Source organism: Thunnus thynnus, chromosome 13 (assembly GCF_963924715.1).
Source record: "Thunnus thynnus chromosome 13, fThuThy2.1, whole genome shotgun sequence".
Lineage (NCBI taxonomy): Eukaryota > Metazoa > Chordata > Actinopteri > Scombriformes > Scombridae > Thunnus > Thunnus thynnus.
The window spans coordinates 5,104,136-5,126,258 of record NC_089529.1 but is presented as its reverse complement, the minus strand read 5'-3'; the positions used below and the strand labels follow the sequence as shown (position 1 = coordinate 5,126,258).

The following is a 22,123-nucleotide window of genomic DNA, read 5'->3' as shown; positions in this document are numbered from 1 at the left end:
GTGCAAATTTATTAAAAAGGAAAAACTGAAATATCACATTGGCATAAGTATTCAGACCCTTTGTCATGACACTTGAAATTTAGCTCAGGTGTCTTCCATTTCTCTTGATCATCTTTGACATGTTTCTACACCTTGATTGGAGTCCACCTGTGGTGAATTCAGTTGATTGGACATGATTTGGAAAGGAACACACTTATATAAGATCTCACAGCTCACAATGCGTATTAGAGCAAAAACCAAGTCATGAGGTCGAAGGAACTGCCTGCAGAGCTCAGAGACAGGATTGTGTCGAGGCACTGATCAAGAGAAGGCTACAAATAGTTTCTGCTGCATTGAAGGTTCCTAAGAGCACAGTGGCCCCCGTAATTCTTAAATGGAAGAAGTTCGGAACAACCAGGACTCTTCCTGCAGCTGGCTACATGGCCAAATTCTAGGAGATATAGGAGCTCTAGAGATCCTGTGTGGAGATGGGAGAAACATAGACTGTATAAAATTGGAGAGAAACCTCCAGAAGAAAAAACATCACTGCAACACTCCACCAATTTGGGTTTTATGGCGGACTGGCCAGACAAGAAGCCTCTCCTCAATGAAAGACACAGGAAAGCCCACTTAGAGGACTCTCATACCTTCTAACAAGGCAATGACCCTAAGCACGCAGCCAAGACAACGCAGAGTGGTGACAACTCTGTGAATGTCCTTGAGCGGCCCAGCCAGAGCCCTGACTTGAACCCAATCGAACATCTCTGGAGAGACCTGAAAATGGCTGTTCACTGACCTGAAACCTGATAGAGCTTCAAGGGATCTGCAGAGAAGAATGGCAGAAAATCCCCAAATCCAGGTGTGCAAAGCTTGTTGCGTCATACCCAAGAAGACTCGAGGCTGTAATTGCTGCCAAAGGTGCTTCAACTAAGTACTGAGTAAAGGGTCTGAATAGGCGCCTGAGCTTATGACAATGTGATATTTCAGATTTTCCTTTTTAATAAATTTGTAAAAAATTCTTAAGTGTTTTTCTTGTTTTTGCTTTGTTGTCATGGGGTATTGAGTGTAGATTAATGAGGAGAAAAAATGAATTTAAACAATTTCAGCATAAGGCTGCAACATGACAAAATGTGATAAAAGTGAAGGGGTCTGAATACTTTCTGAATGCACCGTATATATTGTATATTATGAGATGTCTGACTCTCCCTCAAATCCATGTTCATCCCTTCAATCCGAGTTCCATGACGGCTGAGTCGCATGGCCGGGAATGTTGGTGATGTTTCTTCCAGGCAGCATTAAGTATCAAGAGGAAAGCTATACTACTGATGTAACTACTTGATCTTTTTTAAAAACATTTTTACAATAAGGAAAGAATGAATCTGGGAAGAGGAAAAACTTAAAAGACCCTCCCTTGAACTCCTAAAAACAATCTGACATCCCTACCTTTAGCAATAAGTAAACATACATAACCCTCCCACTTCTCTGACCCGTTTTTTTCCTCCCTTAATAATTTTTACACAGTCCCTTAAGGATCCCTTTTTTATTACTAGGTTATGTGACAGCTCTTTTATATTTTTTCCACGCTTTGCTTCTGGACCTGGGTTCCTATTTTAATTTAGATTTTACCTGCACCTCAGCATGTTCTGATTGGAATTAGAAAACTTTTATTGGATATACTGGATATGTATTCAATGTATCTATATGCAAATTGTGTCTTTTTGGGAACCTGATGCTCTGGTGCATGAGCTCTGCTTGCCCTGAGTGCAATCCACACACTAGAGAGGATAAAATGCAATTCAACTTGTCTCTACAAACATAATTATTTATGTTGCTCTATTGTTGTTTGCTTTATGGTAATCAGAATCTGTAAATCATACCTCTCTATTTGCCTCTACTTCACTAGCATAATACATGATTTCATAATTTCACCCTACTCCACTCTGCACTCCAGATTAAATTAGGAAACTGGAAGGACGAGGTATAAAGACCAAGTATATATATGTCATCGGGGAGGCTGTTGAGACAATAAGCAGATCTTATTGATCCAGGAGGAGTCAGGCTTCATTTCATGCTGCTGGCTCTTGTCACTGCAGCTGAGATCAGTATTTGTCCTCTGAGGCTGCTGCTCTGCAGACACATGGAGACATTAACACAAACAGCAGTTAAAAGGTGAAAGTTGGTAGGCGGTGTGAACACGAGCCCTTTGAGATAAGGGTCCACCCGTTGTGTAAAGTGTAAATGTGTTCACAGAATCACATGAGCCCGAACCCTTCCTCTGGGGCGGCATCACACCTTGATCTTGATCATTAGAATGAAAGAGGAGCTTTTATTGGTGTGTTAATTAAATCAGCTCTTTTCATCTGTTTTACAGGTCTGATTAAAAACCAGAAAATAGATCAGGACCGTCCACTTTCCCCCACTGTCAGAAAAAAACAGCTTTTTTTGTTTTGAATTCAAATGAGCTTTAGTGGTCTGAGAACATCAATAAAAAACAAATGAACAACCACAGTCATACAGTGAGTCTCAGCTTGTGACAGCATGTTTTCACTGATGGTGGCTCATGTATGTGTACTGGAATATTTATGCTGCTGATGATCAGTAAATGTAGAATATGATGGTTTGTTTATGAATGTTCAAATGAATGTAGTATTTCACTATATACCAGTTTCATGTACAGCATTACTGATACTGTATTCCAAAGTGGGTATGAAGAATTCTGCATGAAGGACCTCAGCTGAATGTCTATGTTGGTTTTATTCTTCACCATTAGAGTTTTTTTTCAGGGAAACACATTTTAATAAAGTCTGAATAAATATTGTTTATAAATTATGAATACTATTTACATTTTACCCAGTGTGTGCCAGACTTTGTCGCCACCTACTGGAATTTTCATATTAAAGCATTTAGCTCTGTGATGAGACTTGAGTGCTCAAACTATGTCAAAGCCATACATTTATGAACAAAGAAAATCATATTTATGTTTCTCAAAGCCCTGAAATAGAATCTGAAGAGCATCTGAGCTGAAAAATGGTCTCCTCATATCAGTTTTTCTCCATTGTTCTGATGTGTTAGATAGAAAAGTCCAACTTTAAGAACAGGTGACACATACACCAGAACAGTGCATCTATTCAAGCTCCAAAAGGTGTGGTACTCTCAAAAGTCCTCGTACAATCCAATCACATACCGGTGTCTGAAAAGAAATATAATACTGCAGCTGCAGCCAAAAAAAAACCACACAACTTCTTTTTCAAAACAGTGCATCAAATCTTCAATTTCAACCTGTCTTAGTAGTGCTACACAAAACTTTAAATAGACTTAACCAAGTACTTAAGGCAGTCTGTTTACTGCTCACTATCTGTAACATTCTCTTCACCTTAGATAGAGCAGTTTATTCATCAAACCAGTCTTGGCATGATGGATTTGAGCTTGTACATTTTCCAAGGTCACACAAAAGAAATCTCACTTTCACTGAGAAAGACAGATCATTAAAACTGTTGGAGTAGGGTTGGAGTCTCTCCTGAACTGCTGCACTGCAATCTGATGGAACCTCACATTGTCCAATATGATAGATACTGTAACAGAGTTGGACAACTATTGTCTTTCTATAGATTTTCCCACCTTTCACCCATACGTCCCTACATTCCAGCTGCTGTGTCCCTTCACGTGTGACTTCATACATATTATAGAGTCAAAGTTTTGTACCTTTGCATATTCTCACACAGTGAATGAGCCAAGAAAAACAGAAATCTGATTTCTCAACAAGGCTGAGAATATTGTGAGCAGAAGACTCTTGAAATCTTCACTCTGTACTTGTGTCAAATGTTTTGCAAACCACATTTTCTATGTGAAGGTTGTGTAAAAAGAAAAGAGCTGTGTGAAAACCAGTAATCATTAAAAGTTCAGTGAGTGCATTTAAAACCGAATAAATGATGAAGAATGGGAAATACGCTTGATTCTCAGAGTTCTTTCTCATTTATTTGCTCTCTTCTAAATACTCTGAGGTCAGTGCTGGGTCACAACATATCTCTGTTATTGAACACTAACAGCTGTGTTTGAACATACCCAACATTACACAATAGCCCCACATATGCAGAGATGAAGGTCATGACTGAGCTGTGGTGTACTCATGCTCAAAGTTTATGATATCCTGTTCCAGATTATCCATCATCCTGCTCCTGATGCTTTGTGACTGGTTCTTGTAGGAAAAAATACCAAAATGTTGAAATAAATATTGCTACTCCACAATGTCATAGTTTATATCTCCATTTTTCTTACTTTGACACTACCACTTGAATATTTTCATTTAACAACTTTATGGTTTCATATCTAAATTTTGTACCTCTTCGTTTACAGTTGGGGAACAATTAACTAAATATTTAGGTTTTTAGGCCCCTTTCATATTTCGAAAATACATTTCAAGTTGTGAGGATTTGTACATTTCTCTAAATCTGGAGATGATGTTGAATTGTTAGGTGGATTGTGTTCTGTGGTACAGAATCTGGTTGTTTTATGTTTGTATGCTGTAATCTGTTTTGATTTAGTGTCTTTGGAGGACAAGCCCAGGACCTTTTCTGGAAATTCAGCTGTTTATTTCAATTCCCCATCATCGATTCATTCATGTTTCATTTATATTTTTGAATGAAAACCTTTTAAAGGTCACTCTGCAGAATCTGACTGTATGTGATACATGAGTCAATGAGCACTGGCAGTATCAGCAACACACACACACACACACACACACACACACACACACACACACACACACACACACACACACACACACACACACACACACACACACGTATCTGCCCTTAGAACGATCATTTGTGTACCACTCACGTGCTGTTTGCAGAAAAGCCATCAGCTTCTGACTGACTGGAAGACAAACAGACTCGCTGGCTTGAGATGCGAGGAGATCCAGAGCAGATGGTCATATTGCTATAAACAGACTGAGACAAACAGAATTAGGTTTGCTGATGATTCAGATAGCATCTGTGCCGTGATTTAGAAAAACCTTGCTGCACAAATGAACCCTCTGGTGGGCAGTTATCACTGTTCACCACACAAACTGAATTAATATGAAGACAAATAAAAGAAGACCCATTTAAAGAGGTATTTTCTTTAAAAATAACAGTACAAAAAGGCTTCCAGTATTTTTTCCAGACAGTTCAACAATAATTACTGTTTACAGCATTCAAAAATAACATTTCATGAGTGAGCCACTTTTAGGAATATGCCAACCATCACATATCACATGACTTTCCTTGTTGACTGCACCAAATGTGTCTTTTTTCAGGTTGGTACGTTTTCATTTGTCATTTTTTTCAAGCAGCAGATTTATCTTGAAAACATGCATGTTTTTAGAAGGCTGGTAAGGCATTTGAATATTCAACATGTCGCTTTGGTTTCAAATGTATATCTTCCAGAGGAGTGTAAGTGAGTGTGGATAAATGTACCATTTCCCTCTTTTTTTTTTTTTTTAAATAGTTAGTTAATTATAAACAGCCTCTTTGTTTTGTCAGTATAAAAAAAAAAAAATCATTACGATTTCATTCACTTCTATGGGACTGGAGAGGCATCTGGGTGACAGTGATCAAAGCTTTGTACAGTTTCATAAAATCTACTCTACTATGTGACAATGTCTGTGAGTGTGAGGTGACCAGCACCTCCAGTCTCTGCTCTAGTAGCTGAACATCTGCTGTGCAGAGCCGCTCTGCTGCTGGGGGGTGGGTGGCTGGCTCTGGCTGTTCCGGCCTGACTCGGGGCCCTGGCTCTGGGCCTCCTGATTGTCCCCTTGAGCACCCTCCACCACAGGGGTGACCTGGTTGCCCTCGGCTGCGGGTACAGGCCTCCAGGCCAGAGTTGGAGCCTCCAGCTGGTGGCCCATGGGGTTGACGAGAGTGGTGAGGTTGATGAAGTGGGCGACTGACTGGGGTGCTGCGCCTCCGCCGGGACCCACCGTCTCTGGAACGAGTTCGGCGGGCCGGTTGTGGAGCATGGCGGAGCCACTGACAGTGTCGAAGGTGACTGTGAGGATGGAGTTGTCCAGCGTGAGGGGCCGGTCGCTGGCTGTCAGGTGGCCCACAGCTACAGGCTGCAGGCTGGTGAACTGGGTGGGGGCGTGGCTGGTGATGGGTGTAACGGTGATGTTGGTCAGCCCCACCGAGCTGTTGGGGGAAGAGGCTGATGGGGCGCTGGGGTCAGCGAGGACCACCACCTGAAACAAAAACATCAGATAAATTAGAGCAGCAGGAGCACTGCAGCAACACAGTGTTACAAGCATCTCATCTACTGACTGGCTCAGTCTGTAAGTTACCACTTGATCTGTTCTTATCGCCCTTTACCACAACAAACAAAACAACAAAAAGAAAATCTTGAGCTCCTAGTAACACAGAGCCAGAGTGGTGATCATCATTGATCTTATGTGTTTTTATTTATTCTGCTTTCCATCAGCAATGTACAGCCAGCTTCTGTCTCTGGGCATTTGTTTCTTCAGCAAGCAAAACTTCACCCATATTTCATTTCATTCCCCCCCCCCCCCAAATCAGGACACCTGCTTTGTATCAAGCCTCCATTTCATGTGGTCTTTGGAAAAAAAAAAGAAAAAAAAGAAAAGAGATTGCATGTTATTTTGACAATAAAACTTTGTGGCAATCTTCAAAGCTACCTGCTGGATGCTCTGCACAGCAGAGCTCGTCTCGGTCTCCTCTCCAACAATGACGGCATTAAATTCTGTCATGGATTCGTGCCTGGGCTCTGTGAAGTCAACATACTCGTCTGATTCAGAGAGCTCTGGCTCAGCTTGAACTCTCTGCTTCTTCTTGGGGTGGCGGGACGGTCGACTGGGCCTCTCCTGAGACATGCCATCTTTTTCCAGGGTCAGGGTAGGCTGAGGAAGAAGGTGAAAACATTTCATGATAGAATCAGCCCATCTCACAAACTGAAATCTGTTTCCCTTCTCTGTGAAACTAGCTTTGACATTTAACATTTACATCCTTTGAAAGTGTCAGTGAGGGTTAGGGTTACCCTCACCCTGCCTGGTTGATCTGATTCCATCTCATCTGGAGTGCAGTGTAGTCTGGGTTTTATTCATTTTGTCTTTTCCCCAAGACAAACATGTCACACAGGATTAATGTAATACCAGGAGCAAAGAGAGTCCTATTAATGCTATGATAGATAGTTGAGGAACAAACACTATGCAGTGCATGCATGTCTGATTCATAGCTCATACAGTGGAAAAACAGGAACTGAGTGTATATTTGCATTCTAACAGCTCTATATTTAGTGTGCAATCAAACACACTATAGTATGAGAAAGATGACAAGCTGTATCATCAGGCATCAACATCATTTTAACATCTGATTCTTGGATCAGGAATGTAAATTGAGTTCAATAGCTATTTGGTATGTCAAACACAAACTGGCCTCATGATCATAATGATCAGCTACTGTTTTCATACAGCTAGATGTTCCTGGTCAGAGCTACTCCAGCCAATGTGTTTCATCGTTCAGTGTGTGTGTGTACTGCGCTGTAATCTAACCTGCACGATGCTGATAGATGAATCATTGATTGTCGAAGTTTCCTGAAGATCATCAAACTCATCGATTCTCACAGACACCACCTGGAGGCATAAAGGACAACAACAACAGTTAGACAAGAATACTTTTAGAGTTCAATAACACCAGATGAGCTGGGTTTACATTGTCCTAACAGCACTGTCTTAACTCACCTCAGGGTGTTTGCGTCGGAGATGTCGGTTCATGGATGCGCGGGTGGACACCTTGGTCCCGCAGAGGTGACACGACTGGGCCTCCACCTTCTCGTGGGTCAGGTGGACGTGCTTCTGCAGCATGTACTCTGTCAGGTACTTCTTATCACACGTGGTACATGTCCACGTCTTACCCACTGCAGTCAGAGACAGCGAAATGGAGAGTCAAGCATGATAAACCAGTTTTACCAGTTGATAAAAAAAGAGAAAACCTTTTTTTTTCCTATTACCTCCAGTCAGTTGATTAAAAAGAATGTAATTTATTTAACTCTTCCATTTATTTCTCACTAGCTAATTCTGTTTTTCAACCCCAAGGTGCTATGTTTCTGGTCTAAGCACATACATTTAATTATTTACCTATTTTGTATTATCCTCAAGCAACATTTCAGATTTTTTTTATTGTGCATATATGATAATGATATAGTTGTGTCCATGTACATATGTCCAAGGCAGAGATTTGTCCAGGGTGGGAGTGTGTGTGTGTGTGTGTGTGTGTGTGTGTGTGTGTGTGTGTGTGTGTGTGTGTGTGTGTGTGTGTGTGTATGTCACATCAGTGGTGAATAGACAGAGGAATATGTGGCTAGCTAGCTTACCTGAAAACACTAGTAGCTAAACACAATGAGCACCAGCCTTTTCAGCTAGCTACCTGGCTGCAGCTAACGTTCATCTTAAAACTACACCGGCTAGTGCTAGTAATTATAGCTCACTAACACTTATTAGAAGATTTTAATTTATTTGACATGATGAGAAAGGTGACATTATATGGTGTACATCTACACAATGTCATAGATAATACAATGAAGTCCAACACTTATTTTCATTGAGGTCATTGATGGAGACAAGAGACATGCATTTAAAAAGAAAATCATTCATCAAGGTTTATTCATAACCAATAATTACAATATGTCATGCTATTTGACTGACAGAAACTCTCAGTTTCTATAAACTAATTCACTTCATGCTACAGGTTATGGAAGATAATGTTATGAAGACAGAAGTATGGTGTGTTTTTGAATGCATTAGTGTTAGCTAGCTAACTTTTTTAGCTTTCCTGCTAAAATGCTGTGATATCTGTTGCACTCATTTCAATTATTTAACTAAGAGTATTATTTATTCATGTTTTCAGCCATATTTTTGACTTGTGTGATAACCTTTCACTATTTTTGACAGTTTAAGGTCTCATACTTAACAAGGATATGAATGTAGTTGTTTGGGGCAAAATTATGAAATCAATTTACTTTGTGTTGTCATTTTTCCCTCTCTGTGCCAAACTCACCAATCTTCCACCCTTCAACTTTTAGAGTTTCACAGAAAAACATGTCCTTTAATTTTTAAGTGGTGGTTTGGTTTTTCTATGTACTGCCGGCTACATAAATCAGACCGCAGAATCACTTGCTGTCTGACCATAAACTACTCAGTTTTCTGGCTCTGAACATACTGGGGGCAAAAAGCCAAATTATAGGCTCCCACATTCAGCAGCCTTGTAATAGTCAGTGTAACAGACTAATAAAACCAGACTGCTGCACACTTCTCATAGCGTGACATGAAACACTTGCCTGTGTGGATGAGCTTGTGTGTCTCTAGGGTCGTCCTCTCACTGAACGTCTTTCCACACAGCTCACACATGAAGTCCTTTATACCTGCAGGCAAAGTGACACGTGAACACACATACAGTGGAGACAAACATTAACGTGATGCAATTTTTGTGAAGTTTGCACTGTCAAAGTCAGTTAGACTATTTATATTGAACGCACTAGTTTTTATTTTTTTTATTTTCTCTTTTATTTTTCGTCTTTCCTGAATCTGTAACATGCTATTTTTTGACTCACCCGTGTGTCTCTTGTAATGCTTCAGCATGTTGACCTTCTGGGCGAACTTGCGATTACACTCCTTGCACTCGTACTCTTTGATACCCTTGTGAAGCTTCATGTGGTGCCTCAGAGCGTGCTTGGTCTTCATGCCTGCTCAAGAAAACATTTCCACAATGTGGCGACAATCCAAACACCAACTACTGTGTGTTCATGGTGGCATTTACACAGTGACAAACAAGTAATGATATGTGTGATGAAGCTGTGACGACCTGACCTTTCCCGCACTCTGCACACAGGAAGTCTCGGATGTCGTCGTGAACCCTGAGGTGCTCTTTCAGCATGTCCTTCCTCGCGAATGATTTGTTGCACTTATCACAGCTGTGGCTCTTCACCCCTTGATGATCATAAAAACACACATGCAGACACTCCATTAATATTATAGACTGTTGCATTACACAACGTTGCTTTTCCGTGTCGTTAAGATGTGACTCTTGTTACATACTGGTATTCCAAATATACTGTATGTAAATGTTTCTTTCGATAAAGTGTCACAAATTTTGCCACTCCCTTGTAATGCATAGATAAGAGTGTACATAATCTTGAGTCATATATTACATTTCTGTCTAACACAATGTAATCATACATTTTGGAAGGAACCCAGCAACTCTGCCCTGTATGTTAAGTCCCACCATAACATTCAGTACATTTACATGCATGTGAGCAACAGGCGGCTTTTTCCTGTAAGAGGATTTCTTAAACATCATGTAAACAGGGACACTGGTTTCTGTAATGGAAGGACTTGTTTCACATAACGATGTGTTCCTGTATTTAAAATAATTCAAAGTAAGACTGAAATGGAAAGGTCTCATCAGGGTCTTGGTTGGTATTTAGTTGATTTATAGCACCATTTTTTCAACAATTAAATAGATTTAACAAAGGTGTTCTTGTCTAAATATCTATCTCAGGAAACTAAATGCTTCAGGACCACAGACATAATAGGAACAGTGACACATATTTGAAACTGATCTCAGACCGCTGCTCACCGGTGTGGATGATCTTGTGCCTTTCCAGGTTACCGATACTATTGAAGATTCGCCCACAAATTTCACATGGATGGATGTACCTTTAGGACAGATCAGCAAGTTTGAAATGATTACAATTCATTTGTGCTGCTGCTTGATCATTTCATATTTCAGTTTCACTGTCACTTTGACTCAAGGTTAGTTTCAGAAACCATTTAGTTTAAGCTACAATACCAGAGTAGCTTGAGCTCTTATACATCCTGACCTGAACCTTCCCAATAATTAGAGATTAACAGTTGATTTCTGACCTTTGAAACTGCTAAGTGGACCTTGTGGTGAGGTTGTTTTGTCAACTGCTATTTCCAAGATCAAGAATTAACTTTCAATCTCAACTTTTCAGATGAGAAGAATTCCATGACAACTGGGCGGCTCCACTCGCTGAGGAAGAATGTGTGATACCATCAAAGGCTAAAAAACTCTACTGTGATATATTTAAAAAGGTAAATAATACAAGAGATCACAGCTGCAACGATTAGTCCATTAATCGATAAGTTGCCAACTATGAAATTAATCGCCAACTATTTTGATGATCGATTAATCGTTATGAGTCATTTTTAAGAAGATTCCAAATTCTCTGATTCCAGCTTCTCAAATGTGAATATTTTCTGGTTTCTTTAGTCTTCTGTGACAATAAACTGAATATCTTTGGGTTGTGGACTGTTTGTCGGGACAAACAAGACATTTGAGGATGTCATCTTGGGCTTTGGGAAACAGAGATTGATATTTTTCACCATTTTCTGACATTTTATAGACCAAATAACTAATCGATTCATTGAGAAAATACTCGGCAGGTTAATCAATAATAAGTACTTGTTAGTTGCAGCCCAAAAAAGAGATAGTGACTTCCACATGGATTTTCCTCATCAGTGCACTTCAAAGTAATGCCTCTTTTTTTACCATCAGTATACAGCAGCTGACATTCCTGTCTCCATCTTTATCTAGTATCTCAGCCGTGATTGGACAAGGCTAAAACAACATAAAAACCAAAACCAAACAAGAAATGTAAGCTGAAATATGTTTTCTTGCTGCTTCCTGTTTCTTACTTCTGCACTGCAGGGTCTGGCAGCTGCTCTCTGTGGATGACCAGGTGAGCGTTGTACGTGGCCTTCAGTGCGAAGCGTCGGTTACAGATGCCGCAGCCGTAGCCTCTCTCTTTGTGCTGCTCCATGATGTGCTTCAGGTACTCTCTGCCCTTTGCAAATGACAGCTAGAGACAGACGCAGGAAGCTCAGGTATTAGTGCAAAACTTAGATATGTGCTGCTCCTAGTTACGCATTTTAAGTTTATATTAATCTATCTGCCCTTAGCCATTTATATCTGTCCACCATTGTTATGATTCGTAAACATGTTCATGAACTTGAACTGCAACACTGCAGGCCTGTCAGGACAAAGCTTACTTGACATTTCTTGCAGTTGTACTTGTGGTGCTCGGGATCGTCTTCTTCTTCATCATCCATGTCCGTGTCGTCGCTGTCGCCTGCTGAAATGCCGATCTTCTTGATGAAGTCCTCTCTCTCCTGCTCATTCATTAAGGCTATGTCCTGGAATGAAAGGAACGCTTTGAAATGAAATTATTAAAGTCACTGACATCTAAGATCCAGAGGGGGTGTCAAAAGATAATTTAATGAAACATGCATGGTGTGAGGGGCAAATTTATAACCACAATGACAAACAGTATCAGCTCGCATCTACCATTCTTTCATCTGACAGTTTTATCGACCATGACTTAAAGCGAGTGCATCAGAACTGTCTGCACCTGAATTAGTTTGTGCTCCCTCTGGGTAGCACTGATATACTTGGTGTTTTGCAGAAAAAAAAAAAAAGCCCCTTACGTTAATGAAAAACATCACCCAAAATGTTTTGATGAGCACATGTCTAGGTCGAAACTACAGGAAATGAAGCTGTTTAATGTGAGTTACAGAGAAATCTTGCATTTTGCAGTCATGCAGGGTTTTGTTCAGCCTTCTCTCTGCACCATCTCACCTTGAAGTGAACGTGAATGTGATCTCGCAGCACGTCCACTCGGAAGAACTTCCGGCCGCAGATCTCACAGGTGTACTTCTTATCACCGTGAGTCAACAGATGCTTGTTCATGTTACTCCTGCAGGAGAACACCTGTGCACACAAACACACACGCACGATGAACCCGCGGTGCATTTTCTTCCGTCTGGATTTATTTGCAGTTGTTTGACTTGCTGCCAAAAGTGCCATTAATCTTTGCTGCAGTGCAAAGTGCTCACCTTGCCACAGATGGGACAGGGTGACGGCTCCTTCCTGTACTTGGTCCCTTCTTCTCCATTGGCCTCCAGCTCCTCTTTCTTCATGTGCTTTGGTCCTGTCCAAATATTTTAGTTCAGCTAAGAGCTTAAAAGAAATATGCTGACATGCAACTTAAGGCGGAGTTTGCAGCTCCCTGCAACATTATAAATGAAAAAAAAAATTGGTTCCATGTTTTCTTGAGGGAATTAGCATTAAGGGCTTTAAGTTTATGGCAGTGCCATGTTATGCAACAGTTTGATATTTATCTAACCTTTCCTGACTGTGTGGTGCTCAGTGCAGCGTGCATGGTACAGGTGGTAGGAGAGGAACAAACAGGTGGGAGGTTCATTCAGATAAGGCAGCACAAAGCGAGTATTTGGTTAGAATTGGGATCTTAGACATTGCACTGAGAATACATATCTCAAACCCACATCTGTCACTTCACAGGCAATTTAGTGATTTTATCATCAAGAGCAAAGTAAATACTTCCAGGAAATGGCACAGGAATAATGGGATACTGCTAAATTCATAAATAAACTACTCTCCAACCAGTAGATGCGTTTAAATTGGCATCAAAAAATAACTTTGTGGTTAAAGCCGGGAAATCAGTAAAGCAGTCTGATCTATGAATGAATATATCTGGGATTCCTACAGTATTGGTTGTCCACAGCTGCTTTATACTGTATGAAAAGATTCTCCTTCAGTTCGTTAAATTCCTGCAGCGTCTGAAGGCAGCAGAACAGATACTGTATGTTTGATAAATCTGCAGCCTCTGATTTGAGAAGTGCTGTGGTGGAAATCAGCATCATTACACACAGCTGTTTATATTGTGAAAAATAACACTCGGCTGCTACAGCATAACCACACACACACCTCTACACACATCTGAGTGGTTGTTTATAACTTGCTATTCTGCCTGTTAAAGTGGGAAACATTATTTGTTGTGGTGTCTCATGCATGATGTGAACATTTATGAGATAGAATTATGACTGAAATAAAGTCAGATTGATGCAATCACATAAACAGCTTGACCAAACTACTTTTTAATTATCTGTTGTCATCCTACTAATTAACTGTTAAACCCCCACATCATCTGTCTCCGGCTGCAGATTTGTGGAGGCGTGTGTTCACATCATGTCACTCTGCACCTCCTGACAAAAATATGATTTTCCTGGAGAAACCATTTCTTAAGCCATTGTTGTCATGCTTCACTGTGATTAGCACAGCTGTTTCAGAGCTATAAGAGACAGGGTGTATTTATTAATCGCCACACCCTCCCATCTATATTCACCTTCACACAGCCCTTTTACACTTTGCACTGCTGCACATACTGAACAGGTGTGCTTGGAGACGCCCACGCAGTCTGCATGTCCAACAACTACCACTTTGCACTTGTCACTGTGATTGCACGTTTAAAAAAAGAGGGCTCCAGGTTAATATTTCACACTAAAGTGACATTTTTCCTAAATTGAATATACAGAAAAAAACAAATTCTCAATGAGACTCACCCACTCCGTGCCTCCTGTGGTGCTCCTGCATCACGTCTTTGCGGTAGAACATCTTGTTACAGATTTCACAGGAATAGAGCTTCTCACCGTGCTTCTTCTTGTGCTTGGAAAGGTTGCTGTTGGTGGAGAAGAACCGCGAGCAGATATCACACTGGAACGTCTTGTCGTCTGGGGAGAGAAGATGATGGAATTAATAAAATCGAGACCTGGCAGGAATGTGAACGGAAACATTTGAAAATAAAAGGGAAAAGAAGGGAAATAACTTAAATATTAAACATAATAAAGAGTCTCCAACCTGTCCGACAGTTGTGGAACTTTAAGGCATTTTCCAGGCGAAATGATTTCTCACATGTGTTGCATTTGTATTTGTACTCCATGTCAGGCTGGTATGTGCACATAAAAAGAAGACATTTCATAAACACATTAACCTGCACAGTAATTAAAGTCCCTTTTAGTTAGTTTGCAGTGTTACCCACCATGTTCTTGCTGTGTTTGTATGAGATGTGCTGCTTCAGACTCTCCTTGCGGCTGAACAACTTGTCACATTCATCACACTTGAACAGCTTATCACCTGGAAGGATATAAAGGATTCTTCAACACTATGCATCCACTCATTCCCAGTTGACCTCTATTTGAATTGTGTGATGTCTCAGAGAGAGATGATGAATTTAACACTGTCTCGAAAGCCAAAATGAGCTTTTCAACTCACTGATCTCCACGTACCGTGAGATCGGATGTGTCTGTTGAGGTTGCTGCTGTTCTGGAAGACCTTGTTGCAGAGGGAGCAGCGGTACACCCTCTTGTGCTCTCTGGCCTTGTGTCTCTTCAGGGCAACGCCGCCGCTGTCTGAAGCCCCTAGCAGGCTGCTGCTCTCTGCTGCTGCTGCTGTTGCTGCTGCCTCTGAAGCCACTGGTTCTGAGCTTTCCACCGGGGGCTTCACATCTGCACACATCAGGAATCCAATGTCAAAGAGATATCTATGGTATATAAAGCATCGGGTGGTAATGAGAGTCCAACTGATACTAGATTTTTGATACTAAATTCACTGATGTTGATGTTTGAGCATAATGAAAATCTGGTAAAAAGGTATAACGGTAAAATATGATCTGGGAAATCAAATTTTACCATTTAATAATGAACTGTATTCTTTAAAATGACAGTAACGGTATATATAAGATGACAGAAAGATAATAGAAAATTACATTACACTTTATACTAACTGTAATTAAAAACGAAAGCAAATAGAAACATATCTAACTGAAATTAAGCACATGACTAACAGTCTACAGCCATGCCAGCTGCTGTGTGAGGCTGAGCAGTGCTTTGAGCTAAATGCTAACTTTAGCATGTCGACATACTCACAGTGACAATGCTAATATGCTGAAATTGAATAGGTACTGTATAATGTTTACCAAGTTCACTGTCTTAGTTTAGCATATTAGTGCACTAACATTTGCTAATTAGCACGTAACACAAAGTACAGCTGAGGGTGATGGTTATGTAATCAGTTTTAAAAGGCATTAAGCCACACTGCTAGCATGGCTAAAGATAAAGGTCATATATATATATATATATATATATATATATATATATATATATATATATATATATATATATATATATATATATATATATATATATATATATATATATATATATATATATATATATATATATATATATATAAATGCAGCCTTAAAACCTTTTTGGTCACACACAATTAGTTATTATTAATTCATTAGGTTAGTTAAGACTTTAGCTGAACAGCTAATACAATAAAAAACAAATGAAAAATGAGAAGCTGTGCTCTGATTTAAACACACTAACATGGCTCTACAGGAATCATTTTCTTATTGAGTGTTTTATTTAAGTGTCACTTCTCATGATCCTGCTCCATCTCTGACCACTTCAGAGAGGGTTTAAGGTTTGTGATCAGTGACTTTAAATAAATATGGATGACGTTTCTCCACTTTCTACGGCTAAACAAAAGTGAAGCCAAAATATCTTCTTTCCAGGAGCTGCCATCTTGCTTGTGTGATGTTATTTGGATGACAGCCTACGGGACACGCCCCCTCAGCCGTCCCACTGTCTGACGGAGACTTGAGAGCAGCTGTCACAACTGTCAATCATGATATCACACACCCTTTTTATATCATCAAATAACTAATTAAAAAGCTTTTGGACAAACATCAGCATGATAAAAATGACCTAAAATGACAGAAACCATGTTTGGGAAAAATTTATTTGACATGTACTTTGACTTTTTAGTTTGGCTCATGTCCTATCTGCTAACGTGGAGGGGGCGGGACTTATGACCTATACGCCAGCCAGCCAGCCACCCAGCCACCTGGGGGTGATCCAGATGTTTTGACTTCACTTCTGGGGAGCAGTCATCATATCCATCTTTATACACAGTCAATGTTGGTGATTTGCAAAATGTTCCCAGAATGTGCTTGAACATGTTGCAACTTGCTAGGTTCAGAGTGTAGAAGAGAGAATGATGGTGCAGTAAAAGCAAATGATTTTCCCAGTGTAGTAAAAAAAGCGGGGGCTGTATCTGTGACATTTTCTGTGTGTGGCTGAATTGTATTATGAAATTCAGCCACACACAGTAGGATAACTAGTATCACTGCTTTTTCTGTAATTAATTTGTGAATATATGAATGTTGAATATCAGTAAAGAAATTACTTTTGCTCTTTCTTGGACTGACATCAAATCCTGATGTTTATCATTGATATTCGAGATCACTGACTGTTCATCATCTAACTTCTTTGCACAGTCATTGAAAATATATCAGCATGATATCATGTAGTCTATGCATGGCAAGTTCCCACAGATTGAATCCAAAGAATTTCACAGCTTTTGTGTGTTTTAGATTTTTTTCTGCTCCAACCTGACTGGTTTTTCTCACCTTTGCTTTTGCCTGTGGTAGCTGTGGCTCCAGGTCTACGTCCCTTGGCTCTCCTACCCCGGCTCTGTCCTCTCTTGGGGGCAGGTTGAGCAGCAGGGGTGGCGTCCTCCTCATCAGGGCCGAGCAGGCTCTCCTCCTGGGGCAAGAGCGAGTCGACTGGAAGCTCCGTTACGGTCTTCACCTCATCCAGATGACTCAGCATATGGCCTGTTATCAGCAGGAGAAAGAAGGGGAATCAGAAGGTGCAACCATGACGCAGCATTTTGTCAGTTCAGAGAAAGTTTTGAAGGTGTGAATAGTTGAGCTTCCACTCCTGCTGGACTCACTGTGGAGAAAAATTGCTGAAAACCAAGACAATCTAATGCAATTAAAAGCGTGAAATAACCCTTAATGTACCTTCCCTCTCAATAAAAGAAGAGTTGACATTTGTAAGATGTACAGACTGGAGGTGATGGATGTTTTGAATGAGCTTACCTGCATTGTTTTCTTCAGCTGCCGGGGGCAGGAGGGCTCTAGTTTTCTCTGAGGTCTCTGTTTTAGAAGATGAAGACGTCAGATCTGAGCAGAAGAAAAACTATAAAGAGCTCACTCTGTTGCCATGGCACCCTACAAAAGCAATGGTGCTGTAATGTCATCTACCTGGTGGAGGTGGTGGTGGCTGAATTGGAGGCTTAAGCATGGGCTTCTCCATCTTCCTGGCATAAAAAGCTCCATACCAGACCCTCAGCTCTGTTCCTGGGAGCACGTCCTGGAAAACAAACAGCACAGGCAAAGAGGATGAGCTCCATAAACTCAATGGATCCCTAGAATCTTGGACAAACAGCAGCAGCCCTCAGGGATGAATGCACGTACCTGGGAGGTGTTGAAGTACACTTCATCGTCCTGCTGGTAAGCCGTCAGATTCTGGTGCTTGTGGTCGGTGGCATGTCGTACCAGCATCATCCAGTTGCAGTCTTCTTCACTGCTAGAGTCAAAACACACCACCACGCCATCCTTCTGGAAGATCTACTCAATGGGGGGGATGAGGGATTAAAAGAGAAGGAAGTTAAAATAATAAAGAAAACAGTCACATACACCCATATAAAATAACAGTGTACAGTACATGTAAACTCAGGATTCATCAGGCTGCACCTTCAGAGGAAACACTCCTTCTGTCTCCAGCTGGGGGACCCGCTTAGCCTCAAACGGCCCAAACCGGGTCCTCTTCACCAGCCGTCGCTGGACAAATACCCCCTCCACTCCGTCAGCCACCTGTCTGATCTCCAGGCTGCTTGGCAACGAGGACCTGATCCAGGACAAGAACAACAAAATATGTTAAGTATGAAATTATAATAATATAAAATTCACCTCTATCATTCTCATAGTAATTCCTGCTTTCTAGTCAGTGCTGCCGGTCAGTGTGACACTTTGGTCCAGACTGAAATATCTCAACAACTACTGGACAGACTGCCATGAAGTTTTGTGCTGACATTCATGCTCGAGGTTGAATCCTGCTGACTTTGGTGATCCTGAGTTTTCCTCTAGCACTGCCATCAGGTTGACATTTGTGGTTCAGAGTAAAATATCTCAACAACTATTTAAAGGATCACCATGAAATTTGCGATAGACATTCAAGTTCCCTAGAGGATACATTCAAACAACTTCTGTGATCCCCTGATATTTCCTCTAGCGCCACCAGCAGGGCAAGGTTGGCACTTTTTCAGTGAAATATCTCCACATCTTCTTGATGGATTGGCACCACATTTTGTACAGATATTCATGGTTCCATTACAATGTATTTAATGCCTTTGGTGATCACCTGCCGTTTCCTCCTGTGCTGCCATGAGGTTGTTTTTTATTGAAACATCTATGTGATGGATTGCCCTGAAATTTTGATACTCTGAACTTTCATCTAGCACCAACATCAGGTCTCCCATCAGGCTCAGCTGTTTAGGGCTGCAACCAACCCTTGTTTTCATTATCGATTAATCACTTACTTGTTTGTTCTAAAAAATATCAGAAAATGGTGAAAAATGTTGATCACTGTTTACCAAACCCCAACAGAATTATAGCATTTGTTTCTCAAAATGATTAATCGATTATCAATTATCAATATAGTTGGGAATGAATTTTCTGTTGATTGACTAATCGATTTCTCACCTAATCGTTGCAGCTCTATTTGTGTTTACTAGCAAATGTTGTAGAGTATGTTTACACTCTAAATTAAGATGGTAAAAATTAGACCAGTTAAACATCAACATAATGACATCATCACTGTGAACATGTTAACATGCTGATGTTGGTTTTTAGCTGAAAGCAGAGCTGTGCTTGAGTACAGCCTCACAGAGCTGTTAGCATGGCTGTAGACTCTTAGTCTTGTTAGACATGTACATCACCTTCACCTTGTGCTATGAGAATACAATCGCTCCATTATATTTTCGGGGATGTTTAAAAATAAAATGTGGATTTGCCTGAAGATACAAATTTAGTACATGTGGGGTAAAGAGTGGTAGGAAGTCAACCATCTGCAGGGAGCTTCTTACAATTTTTGTAATGAATCTCTGGAAGAATATTTATAACATGACACTTCTGAAGACTTTTTCATTCCCCCTCTCCATAAGGAGGTCAGATGTTCGATGTCCACACTTTTGTCTTGCTTGAGAACATTCAGCAGGGTTGATGTTTGTCTGCTGCATAGAAGTTTGAATCCACACCCTGTGCTCTGGTTGAATCTTAGAAAATTGACTCAAGCTTAATGAATGAGAGAAATCACTAGTTTGATTCCAGTCAGTGAAGTTCAAACAGTTTCAGGCGCACACTCACCGAGCCCGGCTGAGGACGAAGGAGTCCTCGACGGTTACCAGTGGTCCCAGCTCAGGACACTCAGAGTCATGGTACTGGCCACAGTCATCACACCCTGCGACACACATCACACCTGTCAACACTGCCCATCTCACACTCTGTCACACATACACAGTCAGAGCTGGGTTCATACTCACAGATGAACTCATCTGGCGCCTGCTCCATTATGTCAGCCTACAAACAGAGAAAAACATATTTTTAACATGTCATTAATAGGAGACAAACATCAGGACAGGAGGGAAGGCTGAGCAGCAGTCAAGTCATAAAGAAAAATGTCCATGAGAGAACAAGACTTTGGAGAGTGTGTTAGAATATAACTGAACTTCCAAGCCTGTATACTCATTTAATCTGAGACACTTGAGCGGTATTAGATGCATCAGACCTCCTGGCTCCACAGTAGTGTAGTATGACAACATTTACTGTTTACGGTGTAAGCCGTACAGTTGAAGCATGCATGTTAACGTATGCAGTCCGGGTAGGAGATGGGATCCAGGATTTCAGCGGTTCCCAAACTCTAGCCGGGTTTTAACTCCGATCTGAGCGGCTTCTCTTCACCAAAATGTAACAAAGAACAGTCGGCATGGCGGATGGACCGGAGACGCAAACCTCCAAACCGGAGTCGATGCTCCTCTACAGCGGGCAGTGAGCGGTGCAGGCGGCTCAGGAAGACTCGGAGCGAGCCGGACACTCCAGCTGCACCTTCTCTACCAAACTGCGGCGACAATTTGTGGAAATTCGATGTACGTTTGTGGGAAAACACGTTACCTTTTCTGCAAAAGACCCTTCATTTGTCGAATCCTGACTCCGGGTTCCAATCCGCTCCAGAAACGGCGCAGGACCGGAAACGAGCAGCGCCGAGTGCATTATGGGGGCTGTAGGCTCGTCAAAAACGGCTATAAAGCAACTCAATTAAGCTTTAACAAGGCAATTAGAGGTGTAATTTAGTTCACTGAACAAAATAAAGACATGGAAGATTACCAAAATGTAGTTAATTGATCTCGTTATTTCCTACGTCATTTATCTACGTTGCACTGGCTGATTTTAGCATAGTGCACACAGGAGTAGAAGATGTATTCAGACCATTTACATAAGTATAAGTAGTAATACTACACTGTAAAATTACTCCACTACAAGTAAAAGTGCTGCACGCATTCACAATTTTACTTCGGTAAAAGTTCATAACTATTATAATGAAGTATTATTAAATGTACTTTAAGTATCAAAAGTAAAAGTAGTCATTATGCCATATGGTGTTATATGGGCTATATACAGGACTGTTGTTACTGATGCATTAACCTGTAGGCAGCTTTTTTGTTGAACTTTGGTTAGGAGGAGCTGATTTCCTGTAACTAAATTATAAACTGTTGGACAGTTAAACCTGCAAAAACCTTATTCTTCTGTAGCCATGTCTATCTGTAACTGGGTTCTAAAAACCTTACTCTGCAGTACAGTGAGAGTATTTCAACCTGTCTCTACAGTATCTTGAAACAGGAAATAACGCAGGTTCTGCACTTGAATTAAGAAATTAGAAAACTCTTCAAACACATTGTTGATATTTATACTGCACTAGGAGATACTTTTTGGACTTAATAATAAGAAAGAATAACATTAGAAAATAAAAGTTTAAATTCCAGACAAAAATGACTTATTGGAGGGATTTTTTTCCATTGCGTTGCATCATGTGCTGGAGGCTGATGATGTTTTTTTTATGAAAAATAATCAAAGTATATGAAATAACTAGTAACTAGCAGGCAGATAAACGTAGAGAGAAAAATACACTATTTCCCTTTGAAATATATTAGCATAAAATGGAAATACTCAGGTAAAGAACAAGTTCCTCAAAACAATGCTGAAGAACATTTCTTACACATACTTTCCACTACTGATAGCACATGATTTTCAACCAGCACAGAGGGATACTGCTGACCCTCCATGTATAAAAGCCTCTGTAAAATAACTGAAG

General features: G+C 40.6%; 1 protein-coding gene across 4 annotated transcripts; it reads right to left on the bottom strand.

Moving 5' to 3' along the window:
- Positions 1-5,082: 5,082 nt before the first annotated feature.
- Positions 5,083-21,004, bottom strand: prdm15 (PR domain containing 15). Of its 4 annotated transcripts, none has more exons than XM_067607408.1 (24): positions 20,926-21,004; positions 20,298-20,334; positions 20,122-20,215; positions 18,451-18,604; positions 18,172-18,324; positions 17,959-18,067; positions 17,794-17,877; positions 17,320-17,526; positions 15,131-15,349; positions 14,884-14,978; positions 14,703-14,790; positions 14,408-14,575; positions 12,881-12,975; positions 12,624-12,755; positions 12,038-12,181; positions 11,684-11,847; positions 10,602-10,681; positions 9,833-9,952; positions 9,577-9,708; positions 9,304-9,387; positions 7,709-7,884; positions 7,520-7,600; positions 6,647-6,868; positions 5,083-6,196 (listed from the first exon to the last, which is right to left on the bottom strand). In XM_067607408.1, exons 2-24 carry the CDS (start codon positions 20,323-20,325, stop codon positions 5,660-5,662), a joined length of 3,366 nt encoding a protein of 1,121 aa, XP_067463509.1. In that variant the 5' UTR covers positions 20,326-20,334; positions 20,926-21,004; the 3' UTR covers positions 5,083-5,659. The 4 variants fall into 4 exon arrangements, with proteins under 4 accessions (XP_067463509.1, XP_067463513.1, XP_067463511.1 ...); XM_067607412.1 differs by having other exon boundaries at positions 17,794-17,850; XM_067607410.1 differs by lacking the exon at positions 20,926-21,004 and adding an exon at positions 20,767-20,801.
- Positions 21,005-22,123: the final 1,119 nt, after the last annotated feature.